Raw genomic sequence first — 19,921 nt, forward strand, 5'->3', positions numbered from 1 at the left:
GTGGAGGGGCAATTAATGTTTGCTTATTTTCGGTACACAGTTAATGGTTTGGAGTGGAGTTCAAAGCAGGTCCTTCCTTGGTGACGCATTTAATTGATTTTAAAATGAAAAAGTAATGCATGCGGGTTATAAATAATACCTGCGTTGAATTAATACACTATTTATAAGATGTGTTCAAGGAGTGTGAAAATTAACAAGAAGGTTTTCCTAAATTAGTTTTGATGTGAACTTACGATGCCTTTTTTTTTTTACTTCAATCAATAGAGTTATTTCGCTTCGTCGGTTCATATCTGCAAACATCGCGTAATTAAAATTCGGTATTTTTTATTACTTCGTCCAAATCAATTGACTGTATTCAACTTATTCAACACTCCGAACAGAGCAGTTGGTTATGGATTATCTCAACTCAATCCATTTCTCATGCGCAACCGTCAAACAATGCAGACGGTTATAAGATTGTAAAACCCGTCTGGTTCTGTGAAGAAATAATGATATTGATTGTTTATGAATAGACCGCTGTTCTTAGACTTGGGTTGTAGAGCAAAATGTTCATGCGGGCTTAAGATCATGCTAACTCTCACCAAACTGTGCTCATGTCGTGAGCACAGCTCAACACCTCCGTTCGGAAAATAATCTCACATTCGGAGAAGCTGTCGGTTGGTGTGAGCGCTAAGAAGACGTAACACTATTGAATGCGTTGGGGAGGACTAGTTCCAGGGGAGTTGCAGTTCTAAAATGTACGCCCAAATATTGTTTGTTTTCACGGTGTGTCTTGGGTTGTTTGCATCGACTTCATGTCAGCTGTCCGAATGGGGCTACAGGGGGCAATCGGTGAATTGCGTTAAAAATCATATCCTCACAAACCATGTAGTGCAAGTGGCTTCCGGGATATCCCGTTTGAAATGCGTAGCGAGATGCTTTACTGTTCCGAGTTGCCAGTCGGTCAACTACGCAACTGGACTAAAGGAATGTCGACTGAATGCTGTGCAGAGAGCAAAAGCTGCAGCTGGAGACTACCAGGGTAGTGTGGAGTTTGAGTATTGTGGACCAGACACAAACGATGAATGGCAGGTGAGTCAATTTGTTCTTATGTTGTATCAAACAACGAGGGTGGATAGAGTCTAGGTACTGCGGCTCCAGACTCAATTCAGGCTTACTTGGCCCGCGGTTGTTTTGACATTTTAATAGGGAGGTTTAGCTGCACGTTCGGCGTGAGTGAACGTGAACGTCAGAAAATTGTGTCGTTAAAATCTCACGTTTTTAGCTCACGTGAAGTTACCCTTTTTTAAGTCAGGTACGTACGTGCATACACCATACGAGCATGCAATGTCACCTATAAAAGGCACACTTTTCTGAAGTTCACGTTTTTGCTCGCGTAACGTGCAGCTAAACCTCCCTAATTTTTTTTTAGCGCGTACTTTGCGTACGTGCTCATCAGGGCTTCAGACGAGAGGACGGAGCCTGAAGCCGAATCCAAAACCTAAGCCGTGGTTTCGAAAAGGGTCTATGTTTGTCTTCAAACCAAACACATCGCTTGGTGTTTAGTCTACCCCTGTGTGGGAAGATGGGCGTGGCTCGGTTCCTAGGCCGGGCAATCAAAATTAAGGACGTTGAATTTATTCATTCCTTCTTTTTTTATAACAAATTGAAATCAATTGTCAACAATCAGTTACATTCACGACATTTATACCTCAAGAATTGTTTTTCCAGAAATAATTTTTGTTTTATCTTTGAGTGTGTTTTTCCAACATGTTAAAAATACAAAATACATCAGTGGACATTAAAACAAAACCTTTATCAACCATTTTCAGAAAACCACCAAACATCTTGGCTCATCATCGGACCCACAAACAACCTCGCTCCCAACAGAGACAGTAAAGGTATCACCAACAACAGTACCACCAGAGACGAGAACCTCGCCAATGCCATCCACGCAAGACACCACCGTCATCACGACGAGTGAAACAACAACTGAAGCTCCAACAACGACAGAACTAATTGGTACCATTTCATTTGTAATATTTTTAATTAAGGGAATCAATGTGTGGTGAAGAGGTTTTCAACTCGTGGTTTAAACCCAACGAGGCCTGGTTCTTGATAATTTTACCGAGGTAATTTTACCAACACTTTTTACTGGTCATAAACAAAGGTTTATACACACCCACGTGACGCGCTCTCCACCAATAGGAATAGAGAAACTGTCTGAGGTATTATTTTATGAATACATGTTTTTTGTTTACACTTAGCGATCCTGTATCATCATAAGGGAGGGTCAATTATGTGCGTATTTTGTGCGTATAACGTTTGAAAGGTCGCTATAAGCTCTCAAATTACTGTGTCCCTCCTTTGTATTGTAAAAAAAAACTGTCCTGGTGTGTCATGGGTTAAAGACACTGGACACTATTGGTAATTGTCAAAGACCAGCCTTCTCACTTGATGTATCTCAACAAATGTATAAATTAACAAACCTGTGAAAATTTGAGCTCAATCAGTCGTCGAAGTTGCGAGATAATGATGAAAGAAAAAACACCCTTGTCACACGGAGTTGTGGCTTTTAGATGGTTGATTTCAAGACCTCAAAATTCTAAATCTGAGGTCTCGAAATCAAATTCGTGGAAAATTACTTCTTTCTCGAAAACTACTCCACTTCAGAGGGAGCCGTTTCTCACAATGTTTTATTCGACAAACCTCTCCCCATTACTCGTTATACCAAGTAAGGTTTTATGCTAATAACTATGTTGAGTAATTACCAATAGTGTCCACTGCCTTTAAAGAGTAACTCCAATTAATTTGATTACATAAATCATACATTTCATTCTAAACTGAGACACCTGGATGATGGAGTCCATGCATGAATACATAAAACCTTGTTGATGTTGACTATTCAACCTCCTTCTCTTGCAGCTTCTGACTGTGACGCACTGGCTAAACATGGAAGGCAGAGCGGTGCTCATGTGATATACACAACCGGAGATGTTGCTATGAAAGTCTATTGTGATATCGATGAAGACGGGGGATGGATCGTAAGTAATATGTCAGCAGAGTAAACTTTTGGGAAAGGTTTTTCGTTTTGTCAAGAAATGTTCGTTCAGAGTCTTGAACTTGCAAAAACGTATGTGACCAAAGGCATGTGACCAAGGCATGGGCAGCCAGTGCCAAAAATGGCCTAAGTGGATCAAGACCGCAATTTTTGTACGTTTCAAACCGTTCATTATTTTGTGCATAATGTTTCGATCACGAGGGAGGCCAGGGGAATGTAGTCTAAGCCCGTTCCTGTAACCCCCCCCCCCCTGTCCCCTCCTTCTTTAACTTACACTGCGACATTATTTGACGGCAAAGATTTTACTAAATTTTTATTTTAACTCTTTGTCTGTTTCTTTTCTGTGTCAAAGGTAATTCAACGTCGAAAAGACGGCACCGTTGACTTTAATCAGGACTGGAACAGTTACAAAAACGGCTTCGGTGACTTCGAATCTGAATTTTGGTTGGGGAATTCAAATATCAAGACACTGACGTCAACGGGCACCTGGCGCCTGCGCATTGACCTCTTAGATTGGGAGGGTGAGAGTGCATGGGCCGAGTACGACTCGTTTTATCTCTCAGGGAGAAGTTACACATTGACTGTAGGCAGCTACAGTGGAAATGCAAGTAAGTGTTTTATGAAGTTCAAATCTGTGTGGGGGTTTTCAGGGGGGCCTCAAAAACGTTTTACAGTTTGCTTACAACTGGGGTAGGTACGGGGTGGCATGGCTAGACTGGTCTCCTGTCCTTTAAGGAAAGGTAACTGTCAAAACCAGTGTTCTCACTTGGTGTATCTCAACGTATGCATAAGATAACAAACCTGTGAAAATTCGAGCTCAATTTGTCATCGGAGTTGGGAGAAAATGATGAAAGAAAAAACACCTCTGTTTGAAGAATGTGTGTGTTTTCAGTATAGGAATAAAACAATTCTAGCTGGAAGTCTTTTAATATTTTAGTGAGAAATTACCTCTTTTTCTAAAACTAATCATTACTTAAGAGGGAGTCGTTTCCCACAGTACTTTATACTATCAACAGCTCTTCAATGCTCGTTCTCAAGTCAGTTTATAAGTTCATATTTGTTTTGAGTAATTACCAAACGTGTACCTTCCCTTTAAACGAGGACAGGTATTGTACACACATGTGCGTCGGATTTAACTGCGAATCCCCAGGTGGAATGGCCACATGTAAAATGAAGCGAGGTCAATGGACGTGGGCTCAACGGCAAACGGCAAATTTAATTTCATAACAAGCGGCTTTATCGTGTAGCCCAGAACACCCATTAAATTTATTAAGTAATATGCTAGCTGTCAGTATTTTCTAGAGGGACATAATTTTGCATCAATTTTATCCAAACCCCGTTTTATTGGCAACATTCGAGTGATCATTATGATTCGTGTTGGGCGAGTGCGTACAATGAAGCCACCAAAAAGTTACAGTTAATTTTGCTAAAAATGTTTATAAATTATTCTTTGCTTGCAGGCGATTCCCTTTCTTACCACTCTGGAAGTGACTTTTCAACAGTCGACCAGGACAACGATGGTGGCGCCACACTATCTTGTGCATCGTCTTATATGTCGGGCTGGTGGTTCAACTACTGTCTCAAGTCGAACCTGAATGGGGTGTACTACCAGACTAATCCAGTGGAATTTAATCTGGGGTTACAATGGGACGGCTGGAAAGACGACTTCTACTCCGTCAAATCATCTGTCATGAAGATTCGCAAAGTTTAAAATAATACCATTGACATTGTGCGCAAAAATCAATTATTAATATTTAGAGAGTGAAAGGGATACCGCAAACTATATTTTCTGTAGTTTTGTAGCCAAGCGATATTTACTCTTGATTCACGACGTCAGATGGTTTATTTGAACCCATTATTTTGAACGCGTTGCTTTTAAGATATAAGTTGGTAGTGTCGTTAGTTTTCACCTTGCCGTTTTGTAATTGCGCCCTCTATAGGCTGTGTAACGAAGAACCCAGTGCACTTATCAAACAGACAGAATAGAAGGGATTCACGGGAGCAGAAAGTTAGACATGTCAACTTAGTATAAGTTTGGAAAGGTTTTGTTTCTAACCGAATGTTGAATTGCGCACGATAGGAACGTGCCAAATCTTGAGAAATATCGCCTTCTTCAAGAGTGTAGCGAACAATGTGCTCGCCGAGTTTGAATCAGAGTGGTTGTTGCAAGGTGGTTTGTTTATACACTTTCAAACTTGGTACCTGTAACAAAAGATAACCAAGTAGGGTCCACGGTTCGGGGAAGGTCCACTGTTGGAAGTTATACTGTTAAAGGGAAGGTACACGTTTGGTAATTGTCAAAGACCAGTCTTCTCACTTGGTGTATCCCAACATAAGCATAAAATAACAAGCCTGTGAAAATTTGAGCTAAATTGGTCATCGAGGTTGCGAGAAAATGTTGGACGAATTTGTATGCGTTCAGATAGGGATAAAATACTTCTAGCTAGAAGTATTTTATTATTTTAGTGAGAAGTAACATCTTTCTCAAAAACTAAGTTACTTCAGAGGGAGCTGTTTCTCACAATGTTTTGTACTACCAACATCTCTCCAATGCTCAATACCAAGTCAGTTTTTAAGATAATATTTGTTTTGAGTAATTACCAAAAGTGTACCTTCCCTTTGTGTATAAACAAAAGAGGGGCAATATTATGAGGTCCACGGTGGTTGCAGGCTTATACAAATTTGTAGGGGTTGGGGGGGGGGTCCGGGAGTGTGTCCGGGATGTAATGAAGGTGCAGTGCTGCGCTATAGGGACTGGACGACGAGAAGAAAAGATGAAACTTTCACAAACGGGAAGCCAATGCAGAGTAGACTTGTGGACAAGTCGTTAAAGTGATAGCGAATTGGCCCTCTCGAAACTATCTCACGAGAGGGCTCATTTTCCGAGGTAGTAGCGGCAGTCGTGAGAGCATCGCACAGAGATTGCTATCACCGTCAGACATTAACGATTACCAGTATTATATGTAGAATGATTTGAGAAAATTATTATGACACTTTTTTTGTAAGTATGCATGCAAAGAACACATACGTTGTAAACTTACATCGATAGAAAATAAATATCGAGTCAATAGACTCTGTAGGCCTATCCCAACCCCAATTCCTCATTGTGTAAAATATTGATTAACAATCTCTTGGTGAAAGTAGATTGTGCCTTTGTCAAAACATTATACTGTCAAGATGTACTTTTTGTTCCTTCCATAATTATAAACTGTAGCCATGGTTTCCACTAGACGTTATAATATGGTTGGAGACTGCTGTCCCGTCAGTCGATGTGCGGTGTGTTGTGGGAGATTCTGTCCCCGAAGGCGCCTGTAGAAATAGCGCCCTCTTTTTAATCAACTTCCTTCGTGCCTTGCTGCAAAAAGTGTTGGATCCACACTCCGCTTCTGATGACAGCACCAGGGGCCAATTTCATAGCGATGCTAAGCACCACAATTTGCCTAGCATGAAATTTTTGCCTCGATAAAAACAGAATTACCAACCAATTTCCACGTGGTTTTGAGGATAAACAAACAAGCAATATGCAACAAATGGAAATAATGGTTGGTAATCCTGTTTTTATCAAGGAAGAAATTTCATGCTAAGCAAATTTGTGTGCTTAGCAACGCTATGAAATTGGGCTCAGAGCTTGGGTCCAGGAGCTAGGTACTGCGAGACCACTTTGCCATGACACAAGAAAAAAACGATATTATATTTTATTCAACTATTGATTTGAAAACTATACTTTGCAGGGGTCTGAGTTTTAAAAAAGTCAGGGGCCTAAAATGGTCACGGTAGAGTGTGAACTTCGAAAGCTGACTGTTGTCTGACTGCCTGCACGGACCCCAAAGTTGAAGTACATGTACGCTCTAAAGTCAACACATAGCTTTTGAAAGCAGAGTTGGTCGATCGAATGTGTGTTTTTTATACTCAAATTACAGCAAGACACATCTATTTTGCAGTCGTAATAGCGCCTTTTCAATTCCCGTGACGTCGACCAAAAGATGAGGTTTTTTTATATTATATTATTGCCATTGCGATTTGCTACTTTGCTTAGAAATAAGATTGATATACAATGAGGCGGCTCGTTGTGCAATCGAGCTTTGTTAGGCTTAGAGTCTCAATTTTCAAAGTCAAGCAATGCGTCTTAAATTTTGAGGAGTTTAGTAAAGTGTCTGAAAAAAGGTTTCATGTCCGAAGCCTTTCTCAAAGTCAACTGGTGTGCGTTAAAACAACTTCTTTCCCTAAAACTGCATACGGACAGTGGGGTCGTTTCTCAGAAAGAATGCTTTATTAGCAGCTCTCCAGTGATCGTCTACAAAAAAAGTTTGTTTATGGTCATCAACTTCTTGGTTGGCTAGCTGGCCGGGCAGGGGGCGCGATACCCCCAAAAACACACCCTGCCTTTGCACGTGAATAATCATATGCATATTTGTACTTAACGTTCTCATAATTATTGTGGACTTAAAAGGAAGATTTCTACATATTTAAAAAGTGAAACTGAACTTCTTTCAAAATGTTTTAGCCTATGCATCCGGCCAGCAGCAGCAGCACAGCGAGTTTTGAGGTCCCTTTTATTTAGACACAGTACGCATGCGTACTGTCACGTGATTAACCTCAGCCGAAAGAGATGAAGACATGCAAGATGGCGGTCGACAGCAGACACGAAGAACTTGTTAGTTCAGATTCCTTGACGGTTGACAACGGTCACGATGGACTACAGGCTCTAGCACCCTGTAATTTAATGGAGGAGGTAATAATCATTGTTTTCATACAGATGAGTTTAAAATAAAAATCTTCTAAAAGTGTAATTTTCAAAGTTGAAATTCGCAAGAAAAGTCAATTATTCTCGTCGCGAGTCTTCCGGCGTACACAAACACACCGTAACATTTTTTTTTTACATATTTTTGGGTCACAACATGTCTCTAAAAAGTCTACGGTCTCTCAACCAGTTAGAGACAATGTGTTTAATTTTGGTATGCTGTATAGCCCCTTACAAGAGCATAATTCATTGGATTTTTAATGTATCTTTGACTCTAACCAATGCCATAATCTAGGGCAAATACAATAGACTTCCTCAACTCGGAGTTAGAGTCAATCGTCTGACACTGTGACAGTCGGAGTCAGAAGTCTGCTGACTGAATCAGCTGAGTGATGAGCCAGCGCCAAAACAAGCAGTGATTTGTTTTGAAAAAGAAGAGGCCAAATATTACAATAAGACAACAATTTTATTTATCAATACTTGATCAAAAAAACCATTGTTAATTTGTACAGAAACAGGTGGATAACTTAAACTTACTATTTTTCATTTTAAGTTTATGAAATAAATATTCAATCAAGTTTGTTTCACTTCTTCAGACATTTTTTGGTGGAAAATAGGTATGAATGTGTTTTTTTTTCAAAAACATTGTTTTAAATTGTTTACCAGTATGCACTTGCCAAATATGGTCCTTTCTCTTTACCATTACTAACTAGACCCTTTCATGATTGTTATTTATTTGTTGTGCCTGTTTATAATATAAGCCCAGTGCGCTGTGGTGTATTGTTTTTGTTTATTTTTGAACAAACGTTCAGGCCTCGAACTTCGTGTTCAAAAGGACACGGCAATAATTGCCTTGCTTTTTCTAGAGTTTGAAGGGCATCACAGCAATTTTGTAAGTGTAAAAAGGGCACCACGGCAATTTTGTTGAATTTGGGGGGCACCATGGCAAAAACTTAATTTACCAAGACAGGTGAGAAACTACATGCAAGACAAAAGTTGAGGCTAAAACTTTGTGCTTCCTCTCGATGACGAAAATTAATTAGCACTTAAATGCTGTACAAATCATCATCTTCATTTATTTGCTATACGCATGCTTTACGTTACCTAATGATTTTCTGATTCCACGCTGCACTTCGTGATGAAAGTGACACTAACTTCATTTTAAATCACTCTTTGTCGATCGCCCACATCATGGAGGCATCGAGCCGTGCATCAACAAACGCACGTGAGGGACTGTCAAACTTGCTACTAAACACACAGATGGTGCGCCGCCATCTTGTTCATATGTATGTGTGTTGGCCAACTTCTACTGTACGGGTACCATTGAACGTGCACTTCAACACACACCGTCACGCGTGGACACCGGCGGTTTAATTTTAGGGTTTTTTCAATGCAGTGCAATGCAGTGTGCACTAAGCTGCTACGCAGGTTGCAACGTGGGGACCTGTGAACCGATTTTACTAAAATTAATATCATGATGTTACGGGCACCAACGGTAAGCCAATTTTCTTGTCGATCTTGGGGCCGGGATCTTATGCGTACGTCTTTTATGTGTATAGTGTGACTGTAGTGTTAGCGAAATCAACTCGGGTAGATTTTTTAAATGTTTGACAACAGCGAAAAGATTGTTTTTTCTCGCCTAATTGAGTCTTTTGACATTTAATATATGCATGTAAATTTTAATAAAAGGCAACCGACGGCAGTTGGATAAAAAGGGCACGGCAATATATTGCCGTGAATTGTCGGTAATTTTGAGGGCATCACGGCAATGGCACAGGGCACCGACGGCAATTGCCGTCGGTGCCGTCGGTAATTTCGAGGTCTGAACGTTTACATGAAAGTTACTAAGGGAATTAAAGGGTAGCGACGAGTTCTTTATAGGCCGTTTAAACCAGCAGGGTCGTTGCTGTGTGATAAAGGCCAGAGCCGAAGGCGAGGGCCTTTTTCGCTTGGCAACGATCCTGCAAGGTTTTAAACGGACATTTAAGAACGAGTCACTACTCTTTTATTGAAATTATTCCCATTCATAATGCCCTTTTGTTATCCCTGTGATAATATTGGCGTACGTGCGCGCCTGGCCAAGGAAGCCAGCCGGTTATAAACAGCTCCAGCTGGTCATTATCAACCGTTTAAACACCTCCATGTGAGGCGCTCTCCACCAATAGGAGTAGCGAAACTGTCTGGGATATTTATGAATACTAATTAGAAAGGGGACTATGTGAACCCTTGCTTACTTGCAACGAAGTGTAATGGCTAGCATTTTGAAAGGGCGATGGCACCAATGCATTTTCTCCTTGGTAAAGGGCACCCTATGAGGAAAATTTCAAATTTCTACTGGGAGAGCATTTCAAGGGCATCAATGCAATGACCATACGGAGGCATAAAACAGGTTTTCAGAGGAGGGGTACGTCAAATGGCCTCATGGGTAATGCAATCCGGTTAATTTTTTGTTTAGTGTGGACCGTTATCATAAATGACTATGTTTTTCAACCAATTGCTCTACCAATTATTTAACTAATCCTCAACAAATGGCAAAACAAATAAAACAAACAAAATACATTGTAATTTTGTAGCATGTGGCATAGCATTAAGAGAGGTGTTCTAATAACCTATTCTTCTGGTTTTACTCCAAACCTATGGGTGGAAGATGTCTCGGCTAGAAAATACATCGTGATACTTAATCGATATCGCGATACTTAATCGATATCGCGATACTTAATCGATATCGCGATACTTAACTGATATTGCAATACTTAACCGATATCGCGATACTTAACAAATATCGCGATATATCGATATTTTGATTAAAACCAAATCAATCCGATAACGAAATCGTTTCCAAATTGGTATTGCGATACTCGATAATATCGTGGTATCGCCCAAGCTTAGTGTCAGCCAGCGTTTGCTTCTCACAAACCATTCCATTTCTCTAGTTCTAAGTTAATTTAGCGAAACCACCACAACGATGCTGTTGCAACAACTAATGTTTCACTAACATTAAAACAAGAGTTTATTGGCCCTTTTCAAAACCATGACTATTGATTTTGGCTCAGGCTTAGATTTATTTTCTGCCTGTGTACCAGTACTGACGTGTACCATCTAAAGGCACTTGTTTTCAAAATAACTAATGGAACCTCAGGCTGTAACGTGACCAAGCAGAACTGGGCTTTAAAAAGTGATTTATGCAAGACTTGCAACTGCCAGAACTTAGCAGTTACAGTCAGTTACACGTTAACTTTTTTATTTCATAAACAAAAATTAAAGGTTAAAAACAAAACTTTATAAACGCAACCGTGCATTTGGTAATACAAAAAAAATGTGTTTTCATCACAGCATTTTGACATAATACAAAGACTCAACAAAAAACAACACCAAAGCCATAGAAATATACATTTAAAAAAAATATATTGCGTTATAAATACATACACTTCACTGTAAAAGGTATTATGTTCCATCAAGGGAATCCTTTGGCTAGTGTAAAACAAAGGACACGTTATGTAGTTTTGTTTATAAACAAGCTAACATTTCAGAGGAACTGTGCATCGCAGACGAAACAGACCGTGCTGTCTGCTGTTGACAGCATGGTCAAGGTGATTGTTCAAGGCGATTGAAATTGGTTATGACATCGCATTATTTTTTTATATTATTATTTCAACAGTAGAGGGCACTTGCTTTTAGGGTAAATGTATTCAGTACATGTACTACTTTAACAAATGTCCTTACTGCAAATGCCACTTTTACTATGTACATGTATCATGTTCTTTTCACCCTTATGTATTATTTTTCTGATCTACATAGAATGTACACAAAGTGAAAAATAGGCCCCCTTTTTTCGTTGCCACCTAAACATTAATTTTGTCATGTTTGTGTACCCTGGTTGTACATGGTAGACCAGTAATGTACAGTAATAACATGTACACTGCAGTGTCTGTCAGTATCCTCTTACATTTATTTATGTTGTGTCATTGTCTTGACAATTCAAGGCAAAACGTTGTTGCATAAGTTCATGTCATATTTATGTGCATACTCATTGTAGGATAACATGTTCGTGTACATTGTAGTCATTTACATGCAGAGAAAGAGTCTACGCGTATACGTTCATAACTCATGTACACCTAAAAGTACATTTTTTGTGTACATGTAGTGACATTACCATTTACATTGTAGACTGCACATTGTATGGAGGGAGTACATTTGAGTGAAACAGCCAAGGTAATAAGTGCTATGTGATGTATGTGGAGAGGTACCTGGGCACTGTGGAAGTCCCTGGATCGCACTGTGTTCATTTACATTGAATGGCTTGCCTTCTAGTCGAAGGCTGCACCAATATAGTGATATGCACAAAGACTTGCAGGAAAACACATTACAATGTAGTATGGCCATATTAAAGCTTCCCAATTTACTACGCCATTTTGTGAAGAACACATACATACATGCATGTACATCTTTGGTAAAACCTGTACAGGCTTGTAAAAGTGTATGAAAGGGGGGTGCCGTATGTATGCAAAATTTTGCAAATGTAGATATTGTCCCATCATGTTTTAAATTAGTCTTGAGGCTAATGAATTTAAATGATGATTGATGACACAAATTTAAGACCAAGTGCACTCATGAAGACAATCATAGCAAACTACAACAATATCCAGGTTGATCACAAACGGCTGAAATTGAGGGGGAAAAGAGAGTTTAATATTATATGCTATTTTGATGTTCACCCTTACATCAATTTGTAATAGCAACATGTTGCTTTGTTAAAATTCAAACCAACGCTGTGTATGCGTACTAACGTTAAGTAAATTTACCCATGTAAAGTAAATTTTACATTGTACGGTCTACAATGTGCACGTACCTACATGTATGTACATGTACCGAGGACATCTGACAGATTTCTTGCGGGTGTAAAGAAGTTAAATGAAAGGGTATTTCCCTTGTACTAAACTAAGAGAGCAATGAGTAAGGTCGTGTCCGAATCGGCGACTACAGCTACATGGATGCTTTGGCTAGACATTTCTCGTCATCATGCGTTGAAGTATAGGAAGCCCTTAGGAACACCCTTAGTAACAGTCGTAGCCAGAGCTGTAGCCGCCAAATGGAATACGGCCTTAAACTGCAATGGACTCGCACACATAATGCAGACAGCACCTCCATACAACCTCAATAATTTGTAGGCTTAAAATAGGGAAGGGAAAATATTGTCATAAAACAAAGGGAAAAGACACCAAATGATTTTAAAATCCCCTCATGGCAAATGTCATTTTAAAAAGTATGTTACACTAAAATTGTGGAGATATTGGTCTTTAAAGATAGACCTTTGGTAATTGCTCCAAAAAGAAGTGACCATACAAACTTCTTTGGTAAGAGCTGTTGATAAAAAGATTTCAAGAAACAATTCATGTCATTTTAATTTTGCAAAGTGCACTTTTCCATTGGAACATCTTAAAGGCAGTGGGCACTATTGGTTCATGTAGTTACTCAAAATAATTATCAGCATAAAACCTCACTTGGTGACGAGTAATGGGGAGAGGTTGATAATATAAAACATTGTGAGAAACAGCTCCCTCTGAAGTATTGAAGTAAATTTCCACAAATTTGATTTCGAGACCTCAGATTTAGAACTTGAGGTCTCGAAATCAAGCATCTGAAAGCACACAACTTTGTGTGACAAGGGTGTTTTTTTCTTTCATAGTTATCTCGCAACTTCGAAGACAAATTGAGCTCAAATTTTCACAGGTTTGTTATTTTATGCATATGTTGAGATACACCAAGTGAGAAGACTGGTCTTTGACAATTACCAATAGTGTCCAATGTCTTTAACGTCTAGTGGGAAACTTCTGAAGGGGCACATAGACCACGGCAACAGAGGTCATGGTCTTCGATGAATGGCATCAATGCACGTCGGCAGTCTTTCATGGTATAGCAAGCCTCCAATTCCGACTTGCTGTTAGTTTTGTGCACACACAGAGAACGGTCATTCATTTCTCCTCATTTTGAGAACCTTTCAACAATATTTTACCCTCTAAAGCTTGTGAATTCTTAATACAGCTTCAAAACTTTTTTTTGTGATTTAAAAAATGACAGTGTGTAGACATGTACACGTATTACATGCATGTCTGCTGTAGCATTATAGATGTGAACACATTGACAGTGCTAGTGCATTGAGAAGCACAAACCTGTAATGTGCGGCCATTCACCTTTCAGCTGGAACGATGACCTCGGCATGAAGGGCAGTAAGTCTGTACTACGGTTGCTATTGTCCAGTACATTTATTCCATGTTTGTAACCTTGGTTTACAAAAAAACTGACCTTGTACACTCGAGGGTCTTTCTGACAGGCAAGATAGTGCACTGGTCATATGGGAAATGTTCCATTTTGTGTCATAATTTTCCCATATCGTTTGTACTGAAAGGCCCTACAAAAAATAACAGCTGAACAAGTTATGGTACATGTATGTGCCTCCTTTGTTCATGTCGAAAGCTCCATGTAAAATAAGGTTAAATGTTTTCTTCCATCGATTTTTCAGACAGTCCACTCTCCACTGCTTTTTTGTAAACATGTTTCGTGTCACACGTTAAATGTTCCTGGTAGATTTCTCAAGCAGTGTAACATTTCAGTGACAAATTAAGTCGCCTGTACTGGTGGTGTTCCCCTACATACCAGGCCTGGAATTTCAATTTTAAGAGGGCCATTTTTATTATTGCTAAGGGCAGGAACATAACAACATTCAAGGTCAAGTTCTGGTCAATGATGGTCACCATGGTCATGGCTTTGAAATATAAATCCAGGCCTAATGTCTGTCAAATGCAGTCAGTCAGCCTGCGCCATTTACACAGCAATGTGTATTATTCTTGGCTCCAAATAAATGACATTTTAACATTGCTACATGTCAAATGACTGTTTGCCACACCATACCGAGGACTAACAGTTGACTGGGAGTGATGACTGCGCACGTACACACCATTCCCTCTGATGACTGCTGACCTACTTCTGTGTGCTGACATTTTACACACCACTGTATGTGAAGATCATCACGACGCAGTGGAGTCTCACTGTCTATGAATATCTTATAAATTCATCAGTGTCGGGGTGTACAGTTAAGACATTAATCAAAGGTCTTATAATATGAAATCTGTGCATTGCTAATTCAAAGATTGTTTTCATGCACACAACATGTACATTTGGTCTACAGTGTACACTAGCCATAAACTATGGATAAACATACTTGATGTATTGTCAGTTCATGGATAAAAAAATTGTGGATTGCCTGCAGTGAACATGTATACACATTGTACATTACGTCAGAACAATTTCAAGAAAACCAGAACAGTCGATCGTTACATACATGTACATGTAGTTGTCTTACACAATACATGAAGTATGCATACATGTACATGTGTTTATGTGTACATCAACAGCGTACATGTACAGTCTGACACTCAGTGTACTTAGTTTGCAGAGAATTGTCTACCCATTAAAGCCAAGGAGAAAAAAAGTGATCTCGGGGGTGTTCCAAAAGAATGACAAACTTTGCTTCTGTGTACAAAACCAATGGGGATGTCTCTAAAAAGACTAATGGGAGAACAAAGAGAAGTCCTCTATTTACTGGATTAAAGCCAAGGATAAGAATGTACATAAGCCCACATGCCATGCTGCTGTTAGAGCCCTTGTAACGTCTCGTCTCGATTATGCTAACTCTCTTCTCTATGGAATATCATCTGTTGACTGTCAACGCCTTCAACGGCTCCAAAATCGTGCAGCTAAACTGATCTACCAGGCCAAGAAATATGACAGAGTCACTCCCATTCTTCACGATCTTCACTGGCTGACAGTCTCCAACCGTATCAACTTTAAAATACTTACCCTGGTCTTCAAATGTCTCAATACCGCCTCTGCGCCTTCATACCTTACGGATCTCATTCAGTTGTACAAACCTAACAGGTACCTCCGGTCATCTACTGACACCAGACTACTTGCCATCCCCAAAACACGCACCACTACTGGTGAAAAAAGCTTCCACACTGCTGCCCCCAAACTCTGGAATGATTTACCTCACAGCATCCGCCACTCTAGCTCACTAGCAGCCTTCAAGAAATCTCTCAAAACCCACCTGTTCACCTGATTTGCTTGCTTTTATTTATTCTTTGCTCTTTGTTTTTTTTGTGTGTACAGCGCTGTGGTACTTTCCCCTGTTAGTTAGAGCGCTTTATAAATACCTTGTATTATTATTATTATTATTAACGAATGTGTGTAACGGAGATGAGAATTCAGACTTTAACTGAATTTAGACAATCAGCACCTTGATGGAAACTGGTGCTGTACTATGTCAACATTAATTTACAAACGTCGACTACAATTAGATCTTTGTCATGCTGCCTCCATCTTGGTCATGTTCCTTATATCAAATAAAGATGATGCATGCGAATGATCATTTTGCAAATAGGAACCTGACTATTTTGTTTTCTTCCAGTCTCGGTATGGTTACATTGATATCAATGGGATAAATTCAAGATGGCTGCACCATGATAAGGTCTGTTGGGAGCTTTGATTTTAACACTTGATGGTAAATCTCTTTCTCTCTGTTTGCTTTCTCCACAGCTCAATCACATTCAACACTTCATTGAGTTGACCAAGAAAAACATAGAGGAGCTTTTGGATAAGTTTCAGAACAACACCAACCCATCATCAATATTCATTGAGGTAAGCATATGTGTAACAGTATATTTGCAAAATCTGTCTGAGGAGGATCTAGAGTGGTGTTTAGCAGGCTGATAGCGTCTGACTGAAGAGTGTCTGGAATGGTCTTGGGCAGGCTCAATGCTGATGTAGGAGGGCCTAGAGTGGTCTTGCCAGGCTCATGATGTTCAACTGTCTCCAAGGAGTGTCTGGAATGGTCTTGGGCAGGCTCAATGCTAATGTAGGAGTGCCTAGAGTGGTCTTGCCAGGCTCATGATGTTCAACTGTCTCCAAGGAGTGTCTGGAATGGTCTTGGGCAGGCTCAATGCTGATGTAGGAGTGCCTAGAGTGGTCATGATGTTCAACTGTCTCCAAGGAGTGTCTGGAATGGTCTTGGGCAGACTCAATGCTGATGTAGGAGTGCCTAGAGTGGTCTTGCCAGGCTCACGATGTTCAACTGTCTCCAAGGAGTGTCTGGAATGGTCTTGGGCAGGCTCAATGCTGATGTAGGAGTGCCTAGAGTGGTCTTGCCAGGCTCATGATGTTCAACTGTCTCCAAGGAGTGTCTGGAATGGTCTTGGGCAGGCTCAATGCTAATGTAGGAGTGCCTAGAGTGGTCTTGCCAGGCTCACGATGTTCAACTGTCTCCAAGGAGTGTCTAGAATGGTCTTGGGCAGGCTCAATGCTGATGTAGGAGTGCCTAGAGTGGTCTTGCCAGGCTCATGATGTTCAACTGTCTCCAAGGAGTGTCTGGAATGGTCTTGGGCAGGCTCAATGCTGATGTAGGAGTGCCTAGAGTGGTCTTGCCAGGCTCATGATGTTCAACTGTCTCCAAGGAGTGTCTGGAATGGTCTTGGGCAGGCTCAATGCTGATGTACATGAAGGAGTGCCTAGAGTGGTCTTGCCAGGCTCATGATGTTCAACTGTCTCCAAGGAGTGTCTGGAATGGTCTTGGGCAGGCTCAATGCTGATGTAGGAGTGCCTAGAGTGGTCTTGCCAGGCTCATGATGTTCAACTGTCTCCAAGGAGTGTCTAGAATGGTCTTGGGCACGCTCAATGCTGATGTAGGAGTGCCTAGAGTGGTCTTGCCAGGCTCACGATGTTCAACTGTCTCCAAGGAGTGTCTGGAATGGTCTTGGGCAGGCCCGTGGTGTCTGAGGAGTTTCTTGAATGGTCTACTGCAGGCTCATGGTGTATGTCTGAGAGGAGTGTCCAGAAGGGTCATGGGCTCACTGTGTCTATCTGAGTGGAGAGGCTAGAATTGTCTAGGCAGGCTTATGGTGTCTGTCTGAGGAGGGTCTACAGTGATCTTAGCCAAGCTCATGGCATCTGGTTGATGAGTGTCTAGAATGGTCTTGGGCAGGGCTCATGGTGTTTGGCCGAGGATAGGCTAGAATGGTCTTGGGAAGGTTAGTGATGTTTGTCTGATGATGTCTGTCTGAGTCTAGGGCTGGTCTTTGGCAGGCTGATGTTTTTTGTCTGCTCATGAGGTTCAACTGTCTCTGAGGAGTGTCTATAGTGGTTTTGGGCTGTCTGAAGGTGACTGTCTATGGAATATCTACATTAGAGTGGTCTTGGGCAGGCTCATGTTATCTGTCTGAGAAGTGTCTAGAATGGTCTTGGGCAGGCTCATGGTGTCTCTACACTGTAGCCAAGAACTAGTTATTGCCACCCCCAACAAAGAGCATTTATTAAAATCTATTTACAAAAATTTACTTATTATCTAGAATTGGTCACATAGTTCATCTACTGAACTGTCACCTACTGGATGTACATATGTATGTAGACTTATTACAATTAAATACTTTATGTGCTTGTGTACATGCAGCTGAGGGGTTTGTTTTAGACTGCTGTTGAATTTGTGTGTTTTATTTTAGGCATAGTGTAAAGAATGTCAACCAACAATTTGACAAATTCCAACCTCCCATATACACGAAGATATTCAAACAGGAGGTCATTTTAAATCATTGTATACAATATATACATGTATGACATTTTTCAAAGAGGTCTCTTTTTTTTTTCATTTTTGAATTTCAAGACTCTGCTTACCGCAAAACTTGTCCCTGTAAAGCATGTAGTTTTACGGGTCGTAGCACAGAATTCTGCAGTTAGCAGAGCTACGTGTATGAAATTGGGCTCTGCCACTGGCATCGTCATTGCAAGTTGAACTTTAATCCTGGTCGGACACCACATGAAACACATGCTGCAATTATGCCTACATGTTGTACTAATCAGTACATCCAGGGGTAGCCTTTAAACCCTGGATATATACAGATGTAGGCCAAACGATCAAAAGGTTGTTCATCATAATATTCCCTGTATCAGTAATCTCATCCCCACCCTCACCGCCTGCTTGCCCTCTACCCTATGTAAATACCAGTGTCTACTGACCGATTGTTGTGATGGCATTCAATCTAGCGATGCCTTCTTGCATTACGTGACCACTGTTCCTCTTTACCCATTGTTAAAGGCCTGTATGATCAGGTGTCAATAGTCCTCTGGGTGTTTTCCAGTACATGTAACCAGAGGGGTTTGTAATCCAGATTCCCAGTCCATTTTGGCTGGGATGCAGACAGAAGCTAGACAAGAAATGTCGAGGTGGGATGGGCAGTCTGATATTTGATTTATGAAAATATATTACACAACTATATTTATATTTGCATGCACATGGAATCATTTTCAGATCACATTTAAATACAATCTTTAAAGACAGTAGACACTATTGGTAATTGTCAAAGACTAGTCTTCTCACTTGGTGTATATCAGCATATATGCATAAATTAACGAACCAGTGAAAATTTGAGCTCGAATGGTATACGGAGTTGTGAGATAACTATGAAAGAAAAAACACCCTTGTCACATAAAGTTGTGTGCTTTTAGATGCTTGATTTCGAAACCTCAAATTCTAAACTTGAGGTGTCGAAATCAAATTCGTGGAAAATTACTTCTTTCTCGAAAAGTATGTCACTTCAGAGCGAGCCGTTTCTCACAATGTTTTATACTATCAACCTCTCCCCATTACTCTTTACCAAGTGAGGTTTTATGCTGATAATTATTTTGAGTTATTACCAGTGTCCACTGCCTTTTATCTGTAATACAGGAAAACACATTAAGCCTGGATTTACATACATGGAGGTCAGTGGCCTCTGTCCAGATTTTAGCCTTACAGTAGTGCCCCTTCAAAAGTTTTCTATTGACGAGATTTTCAAATAGAATTGCTTTTAGTTAAAATGAAAATGGTCAAATAATACCCTCTACACATGTAAATGATGAAATTCCAGGCCTACACATTATAATAATAATAATAATAACGAAGTTTTATAGAGCGCACATATCCACAAAAGTGCTCAGGGCGCTATTACAAAGAAACTCGAACAAAAATAACAAAGAACAGTTTAAATACAAAAGAATGGATCTATCGACATGAGGTGTGTTTTGAGAGATGTTTTGAATTAGTGAATGGAAACTGT

General features: G+C 40.2%; 2 protein-coding genes across 4 annotated transcripts in view; both read left to right on the forward strand.

Moving 5' to 3' along the window:
- Positions 1 to 138: 138 nt before the first annotated feature.
- On the forward strand, positions 139 to 5,704 carry LOC139951219 (microfibril-associated glycoprotein 4-like). The gene is made up of 5 exons (XM_071950008.1): positions 139 to 1,071; positions 1,812 to 2,001; positions 2,905 to 3,023; positions 3,393 to 3,648; positions 4,501 to 5,704. The coding sequence occupies exons 1-5, from the start codon at positions 736 to 738 to the stop codon at positions 4,749 to 4,751; spliced, it is 1,152 nt and encodes a 383-aa protein (XP_071806109.1). The 5' UTR covers positions 139 to 735; the 3' UTR covers positions 4,752 to 5,704.
- A 1,945-nt stretch (positions 5,705 to 7,649) lies between these two features.
- The window catches only part of LOC139951107 (serine/threonine-protein kinase A-Raf-like), a 40,212-nt gene continuing 27,940 nt past the window's right edge, over positions 7,650 to 19,921 (forward strand). For all 3 annotated transcript variants that reach the window (XM_071949945.1, XM_071949953.1, XM_071949961.1), the window contains exons 1-2: positions 7,650 to 7,772; positions 16,374 to 16,475. In XM_071949945.1, coding sequence (XP_071806046.1) covers positions 7,650 to 7,772; positions 16,374 to 16,475 — 225 coding nt within the window. The remainder of the gene's footprint in view (positions 7,773 to 16,373; positions 16,476 to 19,921) is intronic.

Source organism: Asterias amurensis, chromosome 2 (assembly GCF_032118995.1).
Source record: "Asterias amurensis chromosome 2, ASM3211899v1".
Lineage (NCBI taxonomy): Eukaryota > Metazoa > Echinodermata > Asteroidea > Forcipulatida > Asteriidae > Asterias > Asterias amurensis.